Source organism: Oryx dammah, unplaced genomic scaffold, assembly GCF_014754425.2.
Source record: "Oryx dammah isolate SB20612 unplaced genomic scaffold, SCBI_Odam_1.1 HiC_scaffold_2, whole genome shotgun sequence".
NCBI lineage: Eukaryota > Metazoa > Chordata > Mammalia > Artiodactyla > Bovidae > Oryx > Oryx dammah.
In genome coordinates, this window is record NW_024070186.1 from 22499659 (window position 1) to 22521219 (window position 21561).

The 21561-nt window shown below is 38.3% G+C and overlaps 1 protein-coding gene across 12 annotated transcripts in view; it reads left to right on the forward strand.

The window, feature by feature from the left end:
• The window catches only part of CEP63 (centrosomal protein 63), a 79445-nt gene that overhangs the window by 35763 nt on the left and 22121 nt on the right, over positions 1-21561 (forward strand). For all 12 annotated transcript variants that reach the window (XM_040232946.1, XM_040232898.1, XM_040232939.1 and 9 more), the window contains one exon: positions 1114-1227. In XM_040232946.1, the coding sequence (XP_040088880.1) occupies positions 1114-1227 (114 nt within the window). The remainder of the gene's footprint in view (positions 1-1113; positions 1228-21561) is intronic.

Genomic DNA, 21561 nt, shown 5'->3' on the forward strand with positions numbered 1-21561 from the left:
GTATCAGGCATTATAAGTAATTAGCAATGATTTCAAGTCTGTGAGAGGATGCACATTAGTTACATGTGAATAACATACCATTTCTTATAAGAGACGTGATCATCTGTGGATTTAGTAACGACAGAGATCTGGAACCAGTCCTGTACAGATACTGACAGATGACCGTATTGCTATCTAATTACTGTACAATAATGTGTTGCCTGTCTCCCTCCAATTGAGTGGGGCTAGAATTTTTGTTTGTTTTGTTAAATATTGTATCCCTAGCACTAGAACAGTACCTGAACTATATGTGGCAGAAACAATGAGTAAGTGAATATCAGCTGGTGAACAGTAATTACCTTAAGCTAGCATGCTTCTGGGGTTGAGACTCTTGGAGGACAGTGATAGAAAGACTGAGTTTCCTTTCCCTTTGATATGCCTCATTTTCCTGAATATTGGGCTCATTTTCTTGATCGTGCAACTTGAAGTTATTATTGATCCATCATTAATTTTGAACTCTTTGGCTTTGGGTTATAGATACCTGTTAAAATTTAATACAGATTTTTTTATTATTCATGTCTTTATAGTTCTGTTGAGATAATAAAAATTTGGATATCAAAGGATACTGTGTTAACTGAATCTGTCTGGTTCCTGAGTTTTAGACTCTGATGAGAATTGGGCTCCCCAGGGATTTATCTGAACATTTGTTTGAATCTGTTCAGTTCCTGGGTTTGGATATCAAGAATTTGGGTAGTGAGTGTTAAGTATAATCATATTTTGAAATTTTCATTATCTTAACATCAGTTTTCTGAAAAATCACTAAAAACATAACAACCCTTAGGTGGCAGCAGATCTTTGAAAATCATCTTGAATCCAGTGTTTAGTATCTATGTTTCGTACTCTTCACCATTAGTGTGTTAAATTTAGAAAGACAGATATCCAGAGGCACAGTATGTAAGGAATTTAGTATTACTCTACAGTTCTATCAGTTAAGTGAGTAATGGGGCTCCTGCTGTGGAGAAAGGTGCATGTGTACCCAGGGACCTGGGGAAAAATTAAAGTAAAAGTGAATCTGGAAGGTGGTGACAGCAAGGAGAAGCACTTAGAAGTTAAGTACCTTAATTGCCTCTTCAGGAATTTCGTCAGAAATCACTGGACTGGGAGAAGCAGCGCTTGATTTATCAGCAACAGGTGTCTTCTCTGGAGGCACAAAGAAAGGCTCTAGCTGAACAATCAGAGATAATTCAGGTAAGTTTAAGACATCTTCGGAATAATGAGAGGCGGAGAGGTTTCAGTTAAATTTGAACCAGCTTAAAAAATGCAGCGCCGTGTGCTCACCGTGCTCACCCCATCCTCACGCCCACTGCTCTTTGCTTGCTGCTTTCCTTCACTGGTTCCTTCCTCCCCCACTCGGGCTCACTCTTGTTCTCTCAGTCTGTCACTGACTTGCATTCTCTTGCTCACTCCACGCTTTCGTTTCACTCTCTCTTCCTTTCTCTTTCTACCTCTGCTCTCCGTCTCCTTTTCCATTTCTTTCTGGCTCTGACATATTCTGGCTGTTTCTTGCTCTTGCCTTGGCCCCACTTCTGTCTGTGTCTTGTTCCATCTCTGATAGCTGGGGGTGCCTTAGCTGAGGTTCTCAGCCAGGGAGCTTCGGCCAGTCAGCCTGTTCGAACACAAATGCTGAAAGATTCATGCTAACAAAAAGCAGTATCTTTGTGGGAACAGAAACACTTTTTACAACATTACTAGAAAGTTTTTTAATGAAGGACTGATGGCTTAAGCAAAACAAAAAAATTAGCTACCTAATTTAGGAATTTTCTTCTTGGAACATATTCAGTTTGTTTGCTTTTTCAATTAAAAACCAAGATCAAAAGGGAAGTGAAGATAGAAGGTAATGAATATTTATGACCGTGGGGTTAAAGAGAGTCAGATATGACTTAGTGACTGAACAACAACAGCAGCAATGTGCTAGACACTGTCTCAATGCTTCTTCTAAATGTAGTTATCTAGAATATGTAATTATATGTTGTCTGTTTAATATCATGATAATTTGTCAAGGTTGGTAGAAATCTCAGTTTTATAGAAGAGGGAATTACCAGAGAAATTAAGAAGAGCTAGAGGGACGAGTTAAAAAAGGTAAAAAACAATCTGCATTATTTACTGCTCCAAGTCTTAGTAATACATTGGCTTTTAGTCATCTACCCTGAAATATCAGTGGGCTAATAAACTGCCATGAATGGCTCTGCTGCTAGTGACTCCACTCAGAATGGCGCAAGGGACCCACAGCAATCTAAAGGATCAAAATTATTTACTAGGCTGCAGCAAGCTATGCAGCCAGCGTGGGCCAATAAAATCCTGAAAGTGTAGATGAGAGTTTTCTTTATTTTTACCTGAATGCTAAAGCACTGTACAAACATAAATAGCTATAAGATATTATAGGCTTCAGATTGGCAAAAAAGAAAATTGAGTCCTAGTTTTTAAGTTCTCAATTATTCTTCTATGTAGTATGCTTATTGTAGATCCTTTTTTTAATTTGCTATTGTGATTACTGAACATAATTAAAGCTTCATTGTTAGAAAAAATGAGATTTTTATTTACCATAATTCAGCTAGAGCTAGAGTAAGAAGCCTTTAAAAAGCCAACATTTGTTTTCTATATTTGAACTCTTCTGATAGTTTTGTTTAAACTAAAACTGTTCTGATTAAGGAAAGACTGTTACTTTTATGTCTTTCTCCCTTAGCAGTACTCTCTGGTCCTCATTTAAAAAAAAAGTTCTTAAAAGAAATTTCTATACCCATTACCCAGCATTAATAGTTACCATTTTGCCAATCTTAAAAATTGGTGGTAAAAAATATTAAAACCTAGTTTTAACCATTTTAAAGAGTACAGTACAGTATTAACTATATGTCCATTTTTGTGTACAAGTCTCTAAAACTTTTCAACTTACAAGAGTAAGACTATATTCATTGAACAGCAACTCATTTTGCCAATTTTATTTCATTCTTCTCTACTTTTTTTTGGCTGAAATATTGCAAAGCAAATTATAGATATTATCTTATTTCCCAGCAGGTCAGGACTTAAAAAAATTAAACATACCACTGTCATGTTAACAGACTGAAACACTTCTTAAATAATTTAATCTTTTCAAATGTCCCAAGTTGTGTGAAATAATGTTTTGAACTTCACTTAAGGTTGAAACATTGTATTTTGTTGATAAGTGAATCATCATTGAACAATAAGAGTAGAAAACTTTGTAGATTGGATAAATGGATATCAATAGCCAAATGCATGTTAAGTGGCTTTAGTCCTGTCTGACTCATTGCGACTCTGTGGACCGTAGCCCACCAGGCTGCTCTGCCCATGGGATCCTCCAGGCAAGAATACTGGAGTGGATTGCCATGCCCTTCTCCAGGGGATCTTCCTGACCTAGGGATTGAACCCGTCTTTCTAATGTCTCCTGTGTTTGGCAGGCAGGTTCTTTACTACTAGCGCCACCTGGTAAGCCCTTAACAGCCACACTTACCCCCAGATTAAAAAAAAAAAAGATAAAAAATTTTTTCTTTTATATTTTTTTAACATCTAAAAGTGGAGTTCAGGGAATTCCCTGGCAGTCCAATGGCTAGTACTCAGTGTTTTCACTGCTGTGGGCCTGGGTTCAACCCTGGTTCGATAACTAAGATCCCACAAGCTGCCTGGTGAAAAAAAGAGAAAGAAAAGTGGAGTTCCGAATAACTTTTCACCCTTTGAGTCATATATTTGCTTGAGTTTTTTTTGTTTTCGTCAGCTATTAAAATGACATAAAACATGTTCATTTTAGAAAACTGAGAAAATGAGAATTAAATAAAATCACTCATAATTCCATCCTTTAGAGATTTACCATAATTAGCATTTGCATGTAAATTTCTTCTGACTTTTTCTGTGCTTGTATGCAGTGTACATTGCATTCATGTACATTTGATAGGAGAAAACTATATGTGTGTATGGGAATGGAGGAATAGTTGCAAACTTAAAAAATTACTGAAAATAGCAAAAAGTTGATAATTGTTGAAGCTAGGTGATGAATGTTTAAGGGTTCATCATCTTATTTTTCCCATATTTATATACCTATGAAATTTTCCATGAACATAATGTGAAAATGCAAATTATTTGCTTACAGTGTGACAAGCAGTATGCTAAGCAGTTTACAATATTTTATTTAATTTTTACCAGTTAAAAATTTTCCTCTTTAAATAAGACATGTCAGCAAATATGAGTCATAATGATTGTATAGAAGCTTAGTCTACCATTAAATGCCTTAATTCATATAACCAATATTTTGTTGTAGAATTTTTAGGGTTTTATTTTTTTCACTCTTAAGTAGAGCTTGGGTGAACATCTTTATTTAAATATTTAGGTGTTTATGTCCATTTATTTTCTTCAGAAATGGCCCTAGAAATAAGATTACTGCATCAAAGCAGCCACACATTCTTAAAGAGTCTAATGCATGTTGTCAAGGTGCTCTTCAAAGATGTACTGATGCACACTTTCACCAGCAGTGTTTGAGAATGTATGTTTTCTCACACTTTCTCATTATTGAGCACTATTATTTATTTAAATATTTCTTTTAATTTCCCCTACTTTTAGGCTTGTCTTTGCCAGTCTGATAGGTGGAAAAAAAATGGTATCTGATTATTTGTTTTAATTTGCATCTTTAATTATGAATGAGGCTGAGCATTTTTAATCTACCTATGACTTTCCATTCTTTTGTAAATTATTTCTGTCCCTTGCTTATTTTTCAAGAATATTTATATTATACGATGAAAGAACTCTTAATATATACATTGAATATATTAACTCTTTGCTGTTTTGTTGCAATTGTGTGTGTTTTCCCAGTTTACCTTAATTTTGCCTAGTAATTTTTATGGAAATACAGTTGTTTTACAGACAATTTTTAGAATGCGTTAAGTCTATTAATTTTTCTTTAAGCTTTTTATCTTTGCTGTCATACCATAAAGACTTACATAAGCCAGGATTTCTTCTAATGCTTTATAACTTCTTGTTAATATATTTGATCTGAAAATTCTTTTGGTACAAGGAATTTGATAGAGATCTATATTTTTTTCCAAATGGTTATCCACATAATTTGTTGTCTGTTACATTTTGAAAACTTTGCAGAATGATTCTAAAATTCATGTGGAAGGATAAATGAATGGTACCAGGGAACATTTTTTATAAGGGTGATGTTTGTTCTATCAAATATTAAAATATATTAAATTTAAAAGTACACTTGTTAAACAGTTGTAAGTACTTTATTAGATGCAAAGACAGAGTGATGGTTGTATAAGCATAGGAAAACATCAGAATAATCACTAAAACATAAGGTCATTTCTGTTTACAGGGCAAATAATCACTTGCCACTTTCCCTCCTGTCCAAATAATACAGTGAGTGAAAAGGAAACATTCAGGGAAGTCTTAGAGAACATTAAGAACATTTGAAAAAAATTAAAATTTTAAGCCAGCTCAGAATGTAAAATATTTAGCTTATACATGGTATGTGAGAAAAGTAAAGCCTGCATTGTATATGTTTTCCTTTTGAAGTATTTAGATGGGCTATATGATATTGTTCAGATTTGAATATATATTATATTTTTAAAGGCACCATTTTCCTTATGAAAAAAAGATGATCCTAACACAAATGTTAATCTACTGTCTTGGTAGAATTATCATATACTTGATTGAATTGGCTCAGATTTACTGTTTAAAAGTTTATGATGACAGAGACACAGTAGTGATAAGGTCTTACTGGGAGCTATACCTCTGATGGGCTGTCTTTCAAGATGTTTCTTTAGTGTAAATGCTGCAGAGCTGTTTTCTGCACTGACTTGTTTGGAGTTTACTCTAATGGAGAGTGTGGTAAAAATTGATGCCTACAGTGGCATAACTTCATTTTGGGGTTCTTTGGAAAATTAAAAAAAGAACACTTGTTGCTTTGTATCATATTCTTCTCAGTAATCTCACTATATGGAAAAGTTATTTTCTTGAAGCCCAAGGATTATATACCACAAAGCCAAAGGAGGATTTGAGTTCAGTCCGCAATCCCCAGCCTTTTCCCTATTCCCACACATTAGCTGCCCACCCTTGGCTTTTATTTTTATCTCCATGACATAAATTACTTTCTTAATTATTTCTTTATTTTTAATTACCTCTGTTGTGATTTGTATTGTTGAAGTAATTCCACCCACTCTACTAGAATGGTAAAGAATCTGCCTACAGTGCAGGAGACCTGTATTTGATCTCTGGGTCGAGAAGATTGCCCTAGAGAAGGGAATGGCTACCCATTCCAGTGTTCTTGCCTGGAGAATTTCATGAGTAAAAGAGCCTGGTGGGTTGCAAAGAGTTAGACACGACTGAGCAAATAATACACACACACGCTCCACTAGAATAGTTAAAATGCTATATGTTATATTAATAAGAGAAAGCTCTGGTTTTCAAAAAAATTAGTGGCAGTGGCTAGTGGGGGAAAAAAAGCTTAAAAATATATTGGCTTTAAGATACATCTAACCCTAGATATTTAAGAGAAGTTATCATTTTATAAAAGTTTATATTTTCCTTTCTGACTTTTCATATTGGAAGAGGTAGTCTTGAGATATTCTAGTGTAGCTCTGTCCAATAGAAATATAATATGAACCACCTATGTGTAAAATTTTCTGGAAGTCACATTAATAAATTAAAAAGAAACAGATAAAATTAATATATTCTATTTATCTCTGTTTTGTTGTTCATTTGCTCAGTCGTGCCTGACTCTTTGAGGCCCCATGGACTGCAGCACACCAGGCTTCCCTGTCCTCCTACAGCTTCCCACTATCTCCCATAACTTGCTCAAACTCGTGTCCATTGAGTCGATGATGCCATCCAACCATCTCATCCTCTCTCGTCCCCTTCTCCTCCTGCTTTTAATCTTTCCCGGCATCAGGGTCTTTTCTAAAGAGTCAGATCTTTGCATCAGGTGGCCAAAGGATTGGAGTTTCAGCTTCAACATCAGTCCTTCCAGTGAATATTTAGGATTGATTTCCTTTAGGATTCACTGGTTTGATCTCCTTGCAGCCCAAGGAATTCTCAAGAGTCTTCTCCAACACTACAGTTCAAAAGCATCAGTTCTTCATCACTCAGCCTTCTTAATGATCCAGCTCTCACATCCATCATAAATAACTACTGGAAAACCGTAGCTTTGGCTGTATGGATCTTTGTCAGCAAACTGATGTTTCTGCTTTTTATTATGCTGTCTAGGTTGGTCATAGCTTTTCTTCCAAGGAGCAAGCATCTTTTAGTTTTGTGATTGCATTTACCATCTGTAGTGATTTTGGAGGGCAAGAAAATCACTGTTTCCATTGTTTCCCCATCTATTGAAGTTATTGGACTGGATGCAATGATTTGGTTTTTTGAATGTTGAGTTTTAAGCCAACTTTTTCACTTTTCTCTTTCGCTTTTACCAAGAGGCTCTTTGGTTATTCTTTGCTTTCTGCCATAAGGGTGGTGTCATCTGCATATCTGAGGTTATTGATACTTCTCCTAGTAATCTTCATTCCAGCTTTTGCTTCATTCAGCCCAGGATTTTGCATGAGGCACTCTGCATATCAGTTAAATAAGCAGGGTGACAATATACAGCCTTGATGTACTCCTTTTCAGTTTTGAACCAGTCCATTTTTACATGTCCAGTTCTAACTGTTGCTTCTTGACCTGCATATAGGTTTCACAGGAGGCAGATAGGTGGTCTGGTATTCCCATCTCTTGAAGAATTTTCCACAGTTTGTTGTGATCCACACAGTACAGTCAATGAAGTAGAAGTAGATGTTTTTCTGGAATTCTTTTGATTTTTCTGTGATCCAGCAGATGTTGGCAATTTGATCTCCAATTCCTTTGACTTTTCTAAATCCAGCTTGAACATCTAGAAGTTCATGGTTCAGGTACTGTCGAAGTCTAGCTTGGAGAATTTTGAGTATTACTTTGTCAACATGTGAAATGAGTGCAAGTGTGCGGTAGTTTGAACATTCTTTGGCATTGCCCTTCTTTGGGATTGGAATGAAAACTGACCTTTTCCGGTCCTGTGGCCACTGCTGTTTTCCAAATTTGCTTACTGAGTGCAGCACTATAATAGCATTATCTTTTAGGATTTGAAATAGCTCACCTCCACTAGTTTTGTTCATAATGATGCTTCCTAAAGACCCACTTGACTTTGCAGTCCAAGATGTCTGGCTCTAGGTGAGTGATCACACCATTTTGGTTATCTGAGTCATGAAGATCTTTTTTGTATAGTTCTTCTGTATATTCTTGCCATGTCTTCTTAACATCTTCTGCTTCTGTTGGGTCCATACCATTTCTGTCCTTTATTGAGCCCATCTTTGCATGAAATGTTCCCTTGGTATCTCTGATTTTCTTGAAGAGATCTCTATTTTTTCCTATTCTATTGTTTTCCTCTATTTCTTTGCACTGTTCACTTAGAAAGGCTTCTTATCTCTTCTTGCTATTCTTTGGAACTCTGCAGTTGTTATGATAGGTATATTTTTCCTTTTCTCCTTTGCCTTTAGCTTCTCTTCTTTTCTCAGCTATTTGTAAGGCCTCCACAGACAACCGTTTTGCCTTTTTGCATTTCTTTTTCTTGGGGATGGTTTTGATCACTGTTCAGCCTCAGTGTTCACCTGTAAGTGTTACAAACCTCCTTTCATAGTTCTTCAGGGACTGTCTATCAGATCTAGTCCCTTGAATCTATTTGTCATTTCCACTGTATAATCATTTAGGTCATACCTGAATGGCCTTGTTTTGGTGGAATCCAACATTGTCCTGTCAATGGTTGTTCAGTAGCTAGTTGCAGTTTTGGTGTTCTCACAGGAGAAGATGAGCGTACATCCTTCTACTCTGCCGTCTTGAGTGCATTATCTCACTTTATGAAAGTATTATTATAGCATTCACAGTTTTTAAAAAAATGAATCTTTGATCTATTATGTTTGAGTACATCTCAATTCAGGTGCTCAGTGGCCCCACATGGCTGTGACTGCTGTATTGGTCTAGTGTATTTATTCTGGTTTGGCCTTCCCTGATGGCTCAGCTGGAAACAAATCTGCCAGCAATGTAGGAGACCTGGGTTTGATTCCTGGGTTAGGAAGATCCCCTGGAGAAGGGAATAGCTACCCACTTCAGTATTCTGCCCTGGAGAATTCATATACATATATGCATTCATGTATATCTATGTTCATATACATAGTCCATGGGGTCACACAGAGTCAGACACGACTGAATGACTTTCACTAAGACTAATTAATTCTGGTTAATGAAAATTTAGATTTTCACTATGCTTAAAAACTGTATTTGTATGTAATGGAAATGCTGAATCAATTAAAGATAGGCTATGCCTGCCTGCAGCAGTCATAGCCAAGCTTTACAGCCGGCTGGCTTGGGGACCAGTCCCACCTACCAATGTGCCTGCAGTAATCATGGCTCAATAAAAACAGGAGAGCACACATACCCACATGGGGGATACCACTGGAGCACTTGGCTGGAGATGTAGCTAATATGCCTCATACATAGAAACAAACAATGGGAGTTAAGCAAAATGAGGAGACAAAGAAATAGCTTCCAAATGAAAGCTAAGACCAAACTTCAGGAAAAAGAAAAAAAATGTATATATAAAGCAAAGATACTGCAATTTACCAGATAAAGAATTCAAAGTAATAGTCATAGAGATTCTCCAAACTTGGCATACGAATGGATGAACTCAGAACTCAAAGTGATAAATATATATATATTTATACAATAACTGAAATGAAAATGCGCTAGAGGGAATCAACAGCAGATTAGAGGATGTAAAAGAATCGATTGGCAATCTGGAAGACAGGGTAGTAGAAATTACTCCAGCAAAAGAGCACAAAGAAAAAGATCTGAAGTGCCCCTGGGAGGGAGCTGTGAAAGGGGAAAGATTCCCTCATCCTGGGAACTCCCATTCGTCAGCTAGGAGGTCAGGCAGGACAGAAAGGGAGCTTCAGAGGCTCAGAGGAGAGTGGAGAAGATATCTTACGGCAGGCAGAACAGAGACCAAAAACACAGATAGATGATCTGGGTAACCTCACTGCACTCCCCAGCCTGTGATATATATCTGATGGTGCATGCAGGGGCTGGGTGCTAAAACTCAGGCTTCAGAGATCAAACTATAGGACTGGAGTTGGCTGCATGGAGACACCCTGAAGGAGTTGGGAGTGTGGGCCAGAACCGGGAGTGTAGGCAGGACAGAGCTGAGGTCCCACATAGAAGCTGCATGGTTAACAAGCATGCAGAGGAGGAGGTGGGGCCTCACTATAAGAGCCTCATTTTTGGCGTGCTTGCAGTGGGTATGACTCTGCCTCCATGAGCTTTGGGAGCATGCAAACACAGAAGGGTTGTCCAACACAGAAGCAAGACTGAAATCAGAGCAGGTCCCCAGGGGCCACATGACTTTGGAAGCAGGGCTGAAATCTGAACTTTATCTGGTGGCTTTGCAATTTCAGCAGATTTACACCTGAAGAGTGTTTGTAAGCTTAGTGGTGGTGGGACATACGAGCAGATTTCCGGTTACTGGTTGAGGTGGGTCTGGAGGTAGTAGCTGTGGGCATTGTGGGCAGGGACATGTGGAGCCAGGGCCAGGATGATACTGTATCTCCCATAGTGGGTCCAGGTGTGCAACTACTCATGATTGTGGTGGGTCCCAGTGCCTGACGTAAGTAGATCTGTGCCAGTGGATCTCTGCTGATGACTTTGTGAGCACAGCGCCTGAGGGACATCCAGTTCCTACATTTTCACAGCTGAAAGCAGTGCCAGCAGCAGTGTAACAGCAGTGTACTTTGTGAGCATGCACATTGGGTAAAAGCTGATACCGAAGAGAGTACTTTCTGGTGGATAGCTCCTGCGGAGGAATAATCAGTGACTCCTCTCCCAGTGGAAGTGCACCAGTTATACCTACCCCACACTGTAGCTCGTGAGCAGATCTAGGGGCATCTGCTCCAACAACTGGGGAGCAGATCATGCTCCTGACAGGGCTTTGACAGCCGCAGAGCAAAGAGGAGGCCCTGCTCAACATGCAGTGCAGGCTCTGGTTACAACGCCATTCACACCCTGTATCAAGGGGCTAACAGCCAGCAAACTCTGAGGAAAGACATGGGAGGCTTCTATACTAAAAGCCCTTGCACCAAAAATATTAGACACATGCAGGCCACACACAGATGCTCCTACACAAAAACAGCCACAAGTAGGTAACTGTTTCTCCTAAATTTATAGAGTTAGAAATATAACTATAAAGAAGCAGAGGAACCACTCCTAATTAAAAGAACAAGAGAAATCTCCTGAAAGAATAAACAGTGAAACAGATCTCTCCAGTCTACCACATCCTGAGTTCAAAAAGGAGGTAATGAAAATACTAAACAGCACGAAACTCCTAGAGGAGAACATAGGCAAAACATGGTGTGACATAAATTGTAGCAATGTTTTCTTAGGTCAGCCTCCCAAAGTAATAAAATTCAAAAAAATCAAATGGGACCTAATCAAACTTAGATGCTTTTAAGGAAACCATAACCAAAATGAAAAGACAACTACAAACAGGGAGAAAATATTAACAAACAATGTAATTGACAAGGCCTTAATTTCTAAAATATAGAAAGGGTACATAGAACTCAATAACAAAAAGATAATATTATAAAAAATGGGCACAAGTAGACATTTTTCCAAAGAAGACATATAGATGGCCAATAAGCACTTGAAAAGATGCTAAACACCACTGATTATTAGAGAAATGCAAATCAAAACAAGGTTGTACCTCACACTAGTCAGAATGGCCATCATTAAAAAATCTACAAATAGTAAATGTTGGAGAGGATGTGGAGAAATAGGGACCTTCCTACACTGTTGTTGGCAGGTAGTGTGAATTGGTGTAGCTGTTATGGAAAGTAGTATGGAGGTTTCTTTAAAAACTAAAAAGAGAGTTACCATATGACTCAGCTTTATCCTGTTCCTGGGCATATGTCAACAGATAGCTGTAATTCTAAAAGATACATGCCCCCCACCCAATGTTCATAACAGCACTGATTACAATAGCCAAGACATGGAAGCAGTGTAAATGTCCATTGGCAGATGAATGGATAAAGAAGCTATAGCATATTTATATATATAAGAAGGTGAAAAGACAACCCTCAGAATAGGAGAAAATAATAGCAAATGAAACAACTGACAAAGGATTAATTTCCAGAATATACAAGCAGCTTATACAACTCAATAACAGAAAAACAACAAAAGTGGGAAAAAGACCTAAACAGACATTTCTACAGATAAGACATACCGATGGCTAACAAACACATGAAAAGATGCTCAACATCGCTCGTTATTAGAGAAATGCAAATCAAAACCACAGTGAGATATCACCTCACACTGGTCAGAATGGCCATCATCAGAAAGTCTACAAACAGTAAATGCTGGAGAGGGTGTGGAGAAAAGGGAACACTCTTGCACTGTTGGTGGGAACGTAAATTGATACAGCCACTATGGAGATTCCTTAGAAAACTAGGAATAAAACCACCATATGACCCAGCAATCCCACTCCTAGGCATATATCCTGAGGAAACCAAAATTGAAGAAGACAGTGTACCCCAATGTTCATCGCAGCACTATTTACAATAGCTAGAACATGGAAGCAACCTAGATGTCCATCACCAGATGAATGAATAAAAGTTGTGGTACATATATACAATTGGATATTACTCAGCCATAAAAAGGAACACATTTGAATCAGTTCTAATGAGGTGGATGACCCTAGAGCCTATTACACAGAGTGAAATAAGTCAGAAAGAGAAAGATAAATATCCTGTACTAATGCATATATACAGAATCTAGAAAGAAGGTACCAAAGATTTTATTTGCAGGGCAACAGCAGAGAAACAGACATAGAGAACAGAGTTTTGGACACGGGGAGAGGGGAAGAGAGGGTGGGATGTATGGAGAGAGTAACATGGAAACTTATATTATCATATGTAAAATAGATAGCCAATGGGAATTTGCTGTATATCTCAGGGAACTCATACAGGGGTTCTGTATCAACTTAGAGGGTTGGGATGGGAGGGAGATTAAAGCGGGAGGGGACATATGTATATCTATGGTTGAGTCTTGTTGATGTTTGGCCGAAACCAACAAAATTCAGTAAAGCAATTATCCTTCAGTTAAAAATATAGATAACTTTAAAAATTAAAAAAAGATGTGGCACACACACACACACATATATACATATATACACACACCAGAGTGCCTGAGACAAAGACAGTGTGCCTGAAGATGAAGAGACAGAGAGAATGCCTGAAGAACTATGGATGAAGGTTCATAACATTGTACAGGAGGTAGTGACCAAAACCATCCCAGAGAAAAAGAAACGCAGTCAGGCAAAATGGTTCTCTGAGGAGGCCGTTCTGATAGCTGAGAAAAGAAGAGACACAAAAGGCAAAGGAGAAAGGAAAAGGTAAACCCAACTGAATGCAGAGTTCTGAAGAATAGCAAGGAGAGAAAAGAAAGCCTTCTTAAGTGAACAACGCAAATAAATAGAGGAAAATAATAGAATGATAAAGACTAGAGGTCTCTTTAAGGAATTTAGAGACACCAAGGGAACATTTCCAGCAAAGGTGGACACAATAAAGGGCAGAAATGGTAAGGACCTAACAGACACAGAAGAGATTAAGAAGAGGTGGCAAGAATACACAAGAACTGTACAAAAAGGTCTTAATGACCCAGATAACTATGATGGTGTGGTCACTCTCTAGAGCCAGACATCCTGGACTGTGAAGCCAAGTGGGCCTTAGGAAGCATCACTACGAACAAAACTGGTGAAAGTGATGGAATTCTTCTAGCTCAGTTCTTGACAGTCCTTAAAGACGATGCTGTTAAAGTGCTGCACTCAATATGCCAGCAAATTTGGAAAACTCAGCAGTGGCCACAGGACTGGAAAAGGTCAGTTTTCATTCCAATCCCAAAGAAAGACAAGGCCAAAGAATGTTCAGACTACCATACACTTGTGCTCATTTCACATGTTAGCAAGATAATGCTCAAAATCCTTCAAGGTAGGCTTCAGTATTACATGAGCCGAGAACTTCCAGATGTACAAGCTGGGTTTAGAAAAGGCAATGGAACTAGAGATCCAATTGCCAACATCCGCTGGATTGTAGAGAAAGCAAGGGAATTCCCCCAAACATCCGCTTCTGCTTCATTGACTACACTGAAGTCTTTGATGGTGTGGATAACAACAAACTGTGGAAGATTCTTAAAGAGATGAGCGTACTAGATCACCTTACCTGCCTCCTGAGAAACCTGTATGCAGGTCAAGAAGCAATAGAACCTGACACGAAACAATGGACTGGTTCAAAATTGCGGGAGAAAGCACGTCAAGGCTGTATATTGTCACCTGCTTATTTCACTTCCATGCAGAGTACATCATGTGAAATTCCAGGCTGGGTAAGTCACAAGCTGGAATCAAGATTGCCAGGAGAAACAAGCAACCTCAAATATGCAGATGACACCATCTAATGGCAGAAAGTGAAGAGGAACTAAAAAACCTCATGACGAAGGTGGAAGAGGAGAGTGAAAAATCTGACTTAAAATTCAACATTCAAAAAATTAAGATTGTGGCATCCAGTCTCATCACTTCAGGGCAAATAGAAGGGGAAAAAGGGAAAGCAGTGACATTTTGTTTTCTTACGCCCCCAAATCACTGCAGATGGTGACTGCAGCCATGAAATTAAAAGACGCTCCTTGGAAGAAAAGCTTTGACAAACCTAGACAGTGTATAAAGAAGCACACACATCATTTTGCTGACAGAGGTTCAATATTTTGGCCACCTGATGCAAAGAGCTAACTCATGGAAAAGACCCTGATGCTGGAGAAAATTGAGGGCAACAGGAGAAGGGGGTGACAGAGGATGAGATGGTTGGATGGCATCACTGACTCAATGGACATGGGTTTGAAGAACCTCGGGGATACAGTAATGGACAGAGAAACTTGGCATGCTGCAGTTCATGGGGTCGCAAAGAGCAGGACATGACTTAGTGACTGAACAACAACAATATGAGAAACCCATAGCTAGAATAATATTCAACTGTGAAAGGCTGAAAGCTTTTCTACTAAGATTAGGAAACACACAAGGATGCCCATCCTCACCAGTTTTATTCAACATAGTATTAGGAATCCTAACCATTGCAATCAGGCAAGAAAAATATAAAAGGTACCCAGACTGGAAAGGAAGAAGTAAAACTGTTTGCAGGTGATATGTTACTACATACAGAAAACCCTAAAGCCTCTACAATAATAAAAACAAAAAATGGCTACTAATGAATTCAGTAAAGTTGATGTCTTCAAAAATCAATACACAGAAATTTGTTGCTCTTTTGTACACGAATCATGTACTATCAGAGAAATTAAGATTTCAGGCCCATTTACAACTGCATCAAAAAGTTTAAAAGTTTAAAATACCAAAAAATGTGAAACACCTGTACTTTGAAAACTAAGATGTTGAGAGAAATTGCAGACGGAGATGACACAAATAAATTGAAAGATATACCATGCTCATGGATTAGAAGAATTAATACTGTTAAAATGTCCATACTACCTAAAGCAGTTTACACATTCAGTGCAGTCCCTATCAAAACTCCAGTGATATTTTGCACAGAACTGGAACAGATGAATCTAAAGTTTGATAGAATCACACACACACACAAAACCAAACCCCAAAGAGCTAAAGCGATCTTAAGAAAGAAGAAAGTTGTAATTATCATATTCCCTGATTTCAAGCTATTGTACAGATCTATAGTAATCAAAAGTATAAGGAAGGTGCTGGCATAAAAACAGACACAGATCAATGGACCAAATAGAGAGCCCAGAAATAAATTTACATTTATATGGTCATTAACTTATGACCATATAAATTGGGAAAGGAGTATGTCAGGGCTGTATCTTGTTGCCCTCTTTATTTAACTTAGATGCAAAGTACGTCATGCGAAATGATGGGCTTGATGAAACATGAGCTAGAATCAAGACTGACAGGAGAAATATTAATAACCTCAGATATGCAGATGACCCCACTCTTATGGCAGAAAGTGAAGAGGAACTAAAGAGCCTCTTAATGAAAGTGAAAGAGGAGAGTGAAAGAGTTGGCTTAAAACTTAACATTCAGAAATCTAAGATTATGGCTTCTGGTCCCATCACTTCATGGGAAATAGGTGGGGAAACAATGGAAACAGTGACAGACTTCATTTTCTTGGGCTCCAGAATCACTGCAGATGGTGACTGCAGCCATGAAATTAAAAGATGCTTGCTCCTTGGAAGAAAAGCTATGACCAACCTGGACAGCATATTAAAAAGCAGACACATTACTTTGCTGACAAAGGTCAGTTTAGTCAGAGCTATGGTTTTTCCAGTAGTTATGTATGGATGTAAGAGTTGGATCATAAAGCTGAGCGCCGAAGAATTGATGCTTTTGAACTGTGGTGTTGGAGAAGACTCTTTGAGAGTCCCTTGAGCTGCAAGGAGATCCAACCAGTCCATCCTAAAGGAAATCAGTCTTGAATATTCATTGGAAGGACTGATGCTGAAGCTGAAGCTCCAATACTTTGGCCACCTGATGCGAAGAACTGACTCATTAAAAAGACCCTGATGCTAGGAAAGATTGATGGCAGGAAGAGAAGGGGACAATAGAGGATAAGATGGTTGGATGCATCACTAACTCGATGGACATGAGTTTGAGCAAGCCCCAAGAGTTGGTGATAGACAGGGAAGCCTGGTGTGCTGCAGTCCATGGGGTTGCAAAGAGTTGGACATGACTGAGTGGGTGAACTGAAGTGAACCAATTTACGACAAGGAAGCCAAGAATATACAATGGGGGAGAAGACAGTCTCTTAAAAAAATGGTGCTGGGAAAAAAGAATGAAACGACAGCTTTTTATACCTTGTATAAAAATAAAATAGATGACACGTAAATGTGAAACCTGAAAGCATAAAACTCCTAGAAGAAAACATAGGCAATATGTTCTTTGACATTGTTCTTAGCTATATCTATATCTATATCTATATATTTGGATCTGTGTCTTCAGGCAAGGAAAACAAAAGCAAGAATAAACAAGTGGAACTATATCAAACTAAAAAGCCTTGCACAGGAACTGATGGCAGAGGAACTATCAACAAAATGAAAAGGTATACTGCTGAATCAGTTACGTTCAGTCGCTCAGTCGTATCCAACTCTGCAACCCCATGGACTGCAGCACACCAGGCTTCCCTGTCCATCACCAGCTTCTGGAGCTCACTCAGACTCATGTCCATTGAGTTGGTGATGCCATCCAACCATCACATCCTCTGTTGTCCGTTTCTCCTGCTGCCTTCAATCTTTCCCAGTGTCAGAAGAAGAGTCAGTTCTTTGCATCAGGTGGCCGAAGTATTGGAGTTTCAGCTTCAGCATCAGTCCTTCCAATGAATATTCAGGATTGATTTCCTTTATGATTGACTGGTTTGATTTCCTTGCAGTCCAAGGGACTCTCAAGAGTCTTCTCCAACACCACAGTTCAAAAGCATCATTTCTTTGGCGCTCAGCTTTCTTTATGGTCCAACTCTCACATCCATACATAACTACTGGAAAAACCATAGCTTTGACTAGACGAACCTTTGTCAGCAAAATGTGTCTGCTTTTTAATATGCTGTCTAGGTTTATCATAGCTTTTCTTCCAAGGAGCAAGCATCTTTTAATTTCATGGCTGCAGTCATCATCTGCAATGATTTTGGTGTCCAAGAAAATTGAATTGGAGAACATATTTGCAAATGATTTATTTTGTAAGGAGTTTAATACCTAAAATATACAAAGAATTTAAAGAGGTCAAGGTCAAAAAACAACCTGATTTTTAAAAATTGGCAGAGGACTTGAATAGACATTTTCCCAAAGGAGACATACAGACTTGAGAAAAGATATTCAGCATCACTAATCATCAGGAAAATGCAATTCAAAACCACAGTGAGATACCATCTCACACCTGTCAGAATGGCTATTATCCAAAGGTAGCAAATAAGTGTTGAAGAAGATGAAGGGGGGGGGAACCCTCGTGCACTGTTGTGTGTATGTACTCTGTCATGCCCAACTCTTGCAACCCCATGGATTGTAGCCCACCAGGCTCCTCTGTCTGTGGAATTTTCCAGGCAACAATACTGGAGTGGGTTGCCATTTCCTACTCTGGGAGATCTTCCTGACCCAGGAATTGAACCCAAGTCTCTTGCGTCTCCTGCATTGGCAGGTGGATTCTTTATCATTGTGCCATCTGGGAAGCCCCCAAGCAAAGTTGGTGGGAATATAAATTGGGAGCACAGCATAGAGATTCCTTAAAAATTAAAAAAAGAACTATCATATGATCTAAAAATTACAATTCTGTCCATTTTTGCAAAAAAAAAAAAAAGAGAGACTATTTCAAAAGGATATGTGCACCCCTAAGGTCCGTCTAGTCAAGGCTATGGTTTTTCCAGTGGTCATGTATGGATGTGAGAGTTGGACTGTCAAGAAGGCTGAGCGCCGAAGAATTGATGCTTTTGAACTGTGGTGTTGGAGAAGACTCTTGAGAGTCCCTTGGACTGCAAGGAGATCCAACCAGTCCATTCTGAAGGAGATCAGCCCTGGGATTTCTTTGGAAGGAATGATGCTAAAGCTGAAACTTCAGTACTTTGGCTACCTCATGCAAAGAGTTGACTCATTGGAAAAGACTCTGATGCTAGGAGGGATTGGGGGCAGGAGGAGAAGGGGACGACCAAGGATGAGATGGCTGGATGGCATCACGGATTCGATGGACATGAGTCTTAGTGAACTCTGGGAGATGGTGATGGACAGGGAGGCCTGGCGTGCTGCGATTCATGGGGTCGCAAAGAGTCGGACACGACTGAGCGACTGAACTGAACTGATGTTCTTTGCATCATTATTCACAGTAATAAAGATACAGAGGCAACCCAAGTGCCCATTGATAGATGAATGGATAAAGAACATGTGGTATATGAGTCATAAAAAAAGAATGAAATTTTACCATTTGCAGCAATGTGGATGTCCCTAGAGGATATTATGCTAAGTGAAATAAGACAGACAAAAACAAATTCCATATGACTTCACTTACATGTGGAATCGAAGAGATGAAACAAAACAGAAACAGACTCATAGATCCAGAGAACAAACTGGTAGTTGTCATGGAGGAGAGGATGAGGGGAGTTGGGCAAAATAGGTGAAGGAAATTAATTTAAATTTCCAGTTATAAAATAATTAAGTCATGGGATGTAATGTGCAGCATAGGAAATATAGTTTATAATATTGTAATAGCTTTGTATAGTGACAGATGGCTATTAGACTTGTCATGGTTATCAGTAATAATGTATATGTGTCGAATCACTATGTTTACACCTGAAACTAACATACTGTATGTCATCTGTCAGTTCAGTTCACTTCAGTCGCTCAGTCGTGTCCGACTCTTTGCGACCCCATGAATCGCAGCATGCCAGGCCTCCTTGTCCATCACCATCTCCCGGAATTCACTCAGACTCATGTCCATCGAGTCTGTGATGCCATCCAGCCATCTCATCCTCTGTCATCCCCTTCTCCTCCTGCCCCCAATCCCTCCCAGCATCAGAGTCTTTTCCAATGAGTCAACTCTTCGCATGAGGTGAAAGTACTGGAGTTTCAGCTTTAGCATCGTTCCTTCCAAAGAAATCCCAGGGCTGATCTCCTTTCTTCAATGTAAAAAAAAGGGGAAAAAAGGCTATATTTTTGATGCTGTAGAACTAAGATGTTGGTTAGTTTTTATGTATGAAATCTAGACTCACTGGTTAAACTATAGCTTAGTTAAACTATTAATTTCAACACCAGTTTACTTTAAAATCACAGATTTGAACTGAATGTTAAATAGCTATTACAGTGTTAAGAAGACAATGCTAATGTTTTGCAATCACGTATTGTCTTTCATCCTGAGCATCCAGTTAAGCAGTGGTTTTCTAGCTGTGTTCTGCCAAGCCCCAGGGCTACTGTGCAATTTAAAATAGGGTTGGGAGGTTCAGTAAGCTGGGCTCTTTCTCTTACCACCATCATCCAATATCTTCAGTGTTTTATTCTGTGCAGAATTCTGCGTAAGGTTTCCCCTTGTTAAGGTGGGTAGTTTATGTGGTATTTTAAAAGTTTGGAGCCAGTGCATCCTGGCAGTTATTCCTGTTCATCTAAACCTATTTGATGTTCTTTTTTTCACACTATTGTAGGAATCTGGTAAAAAGTTTTTGATTCTTTATGCTGGAATCTTGGTCTGTAATTTATATAAACAATGTTTTTCTGCCTCTTTGCCTTTCTCCTCTCCCCCTCTCTCTGGCTTATGGGCATCATTGAGCATCTACTTTATGTGACCCTAGTAGGATTTTTGCCCTGTACTATATACAATAAAAATCTTTAAATACACAGCAGATAGATTTCCCAGAGACTTAAATTTCTAAAATAAAATTGTATGCTTTACCTTTTAAAAATACTTAGAATATGGGAAGTTTTACTTACACAAATGCTTTATGTCTATCTTCAGTGTGAAGATGAAGTACCTTTCAGGATGCTGGAATTAAACTTGTGAAAAACTAGAAAGTTGGGAGCTAAAAACCAGTATATATATAAAAAAAAAAAAACTGTATAGCTGGGATACAAAGCCTAAAAATCATCCAAATCTATAGGAATTGGGTACTACAGGTCCATGAGACAGTTGCTAAAGTGACTGTCTTCTCATTCTCTTGACATTGTCTTTTACAGAGCAAAAGTTTTAAATTTTGTTGAATTTCAGCTTATCAGTTATTGCTTTCGGGGATCATGTCTTTGGTGTTGTATTTACAAAGATACCACTATACCCAAAGTTAGCTACATTTTCTCCTATAGTATCTTCCAAGAGTTTTGTAAGTTTTGCATTTTACATTTAGGTCTATGATCCATTTTAATTAATTTTTGTGGAGAGTGTAAAGCCTTTGTCAGACATGTCATTTTTTTCCCTTGCATATGGATGTCCAGTTATCCCAGCACCATTTGTCGAAGAGACTATCTTTCCTCCATCTTATTACCTTTGCTCTTTTATCAAAGATCAGTTGACTACATTTATAAGGGTCAATTTCTGGGCTCTGTATTCTGTTCCCTTAATCTATTTGTCTATTCTTTTGCTAATTCTACACTGTTGATTACTATAGCTTTATCGTAAATCTTGAAGTTAGGTAACATCAGACAGCCAGCTTTGTTCTTCTCTTTTGATATTGTATTGGCTATTCTTATTCTTTGCCTCTCCCTATAAACTTTAGAATCAGTTTTGTTGATATTCACAAAATATTGATAACTTGCTGATATTTTGATTAGGATTGTATTGAATCATAGATAATATTGGGAAGAACTGACATTTTGACAGTATTGATTCTTCCTTTCCATGAATATGGAATATCTCTTCATTTATTCTTTGATATCGTTCATCAGAGATCTGTAGTTCTTCTTTTATAGATCATGTACATATTTTATTAGATTTATACTTAAGTA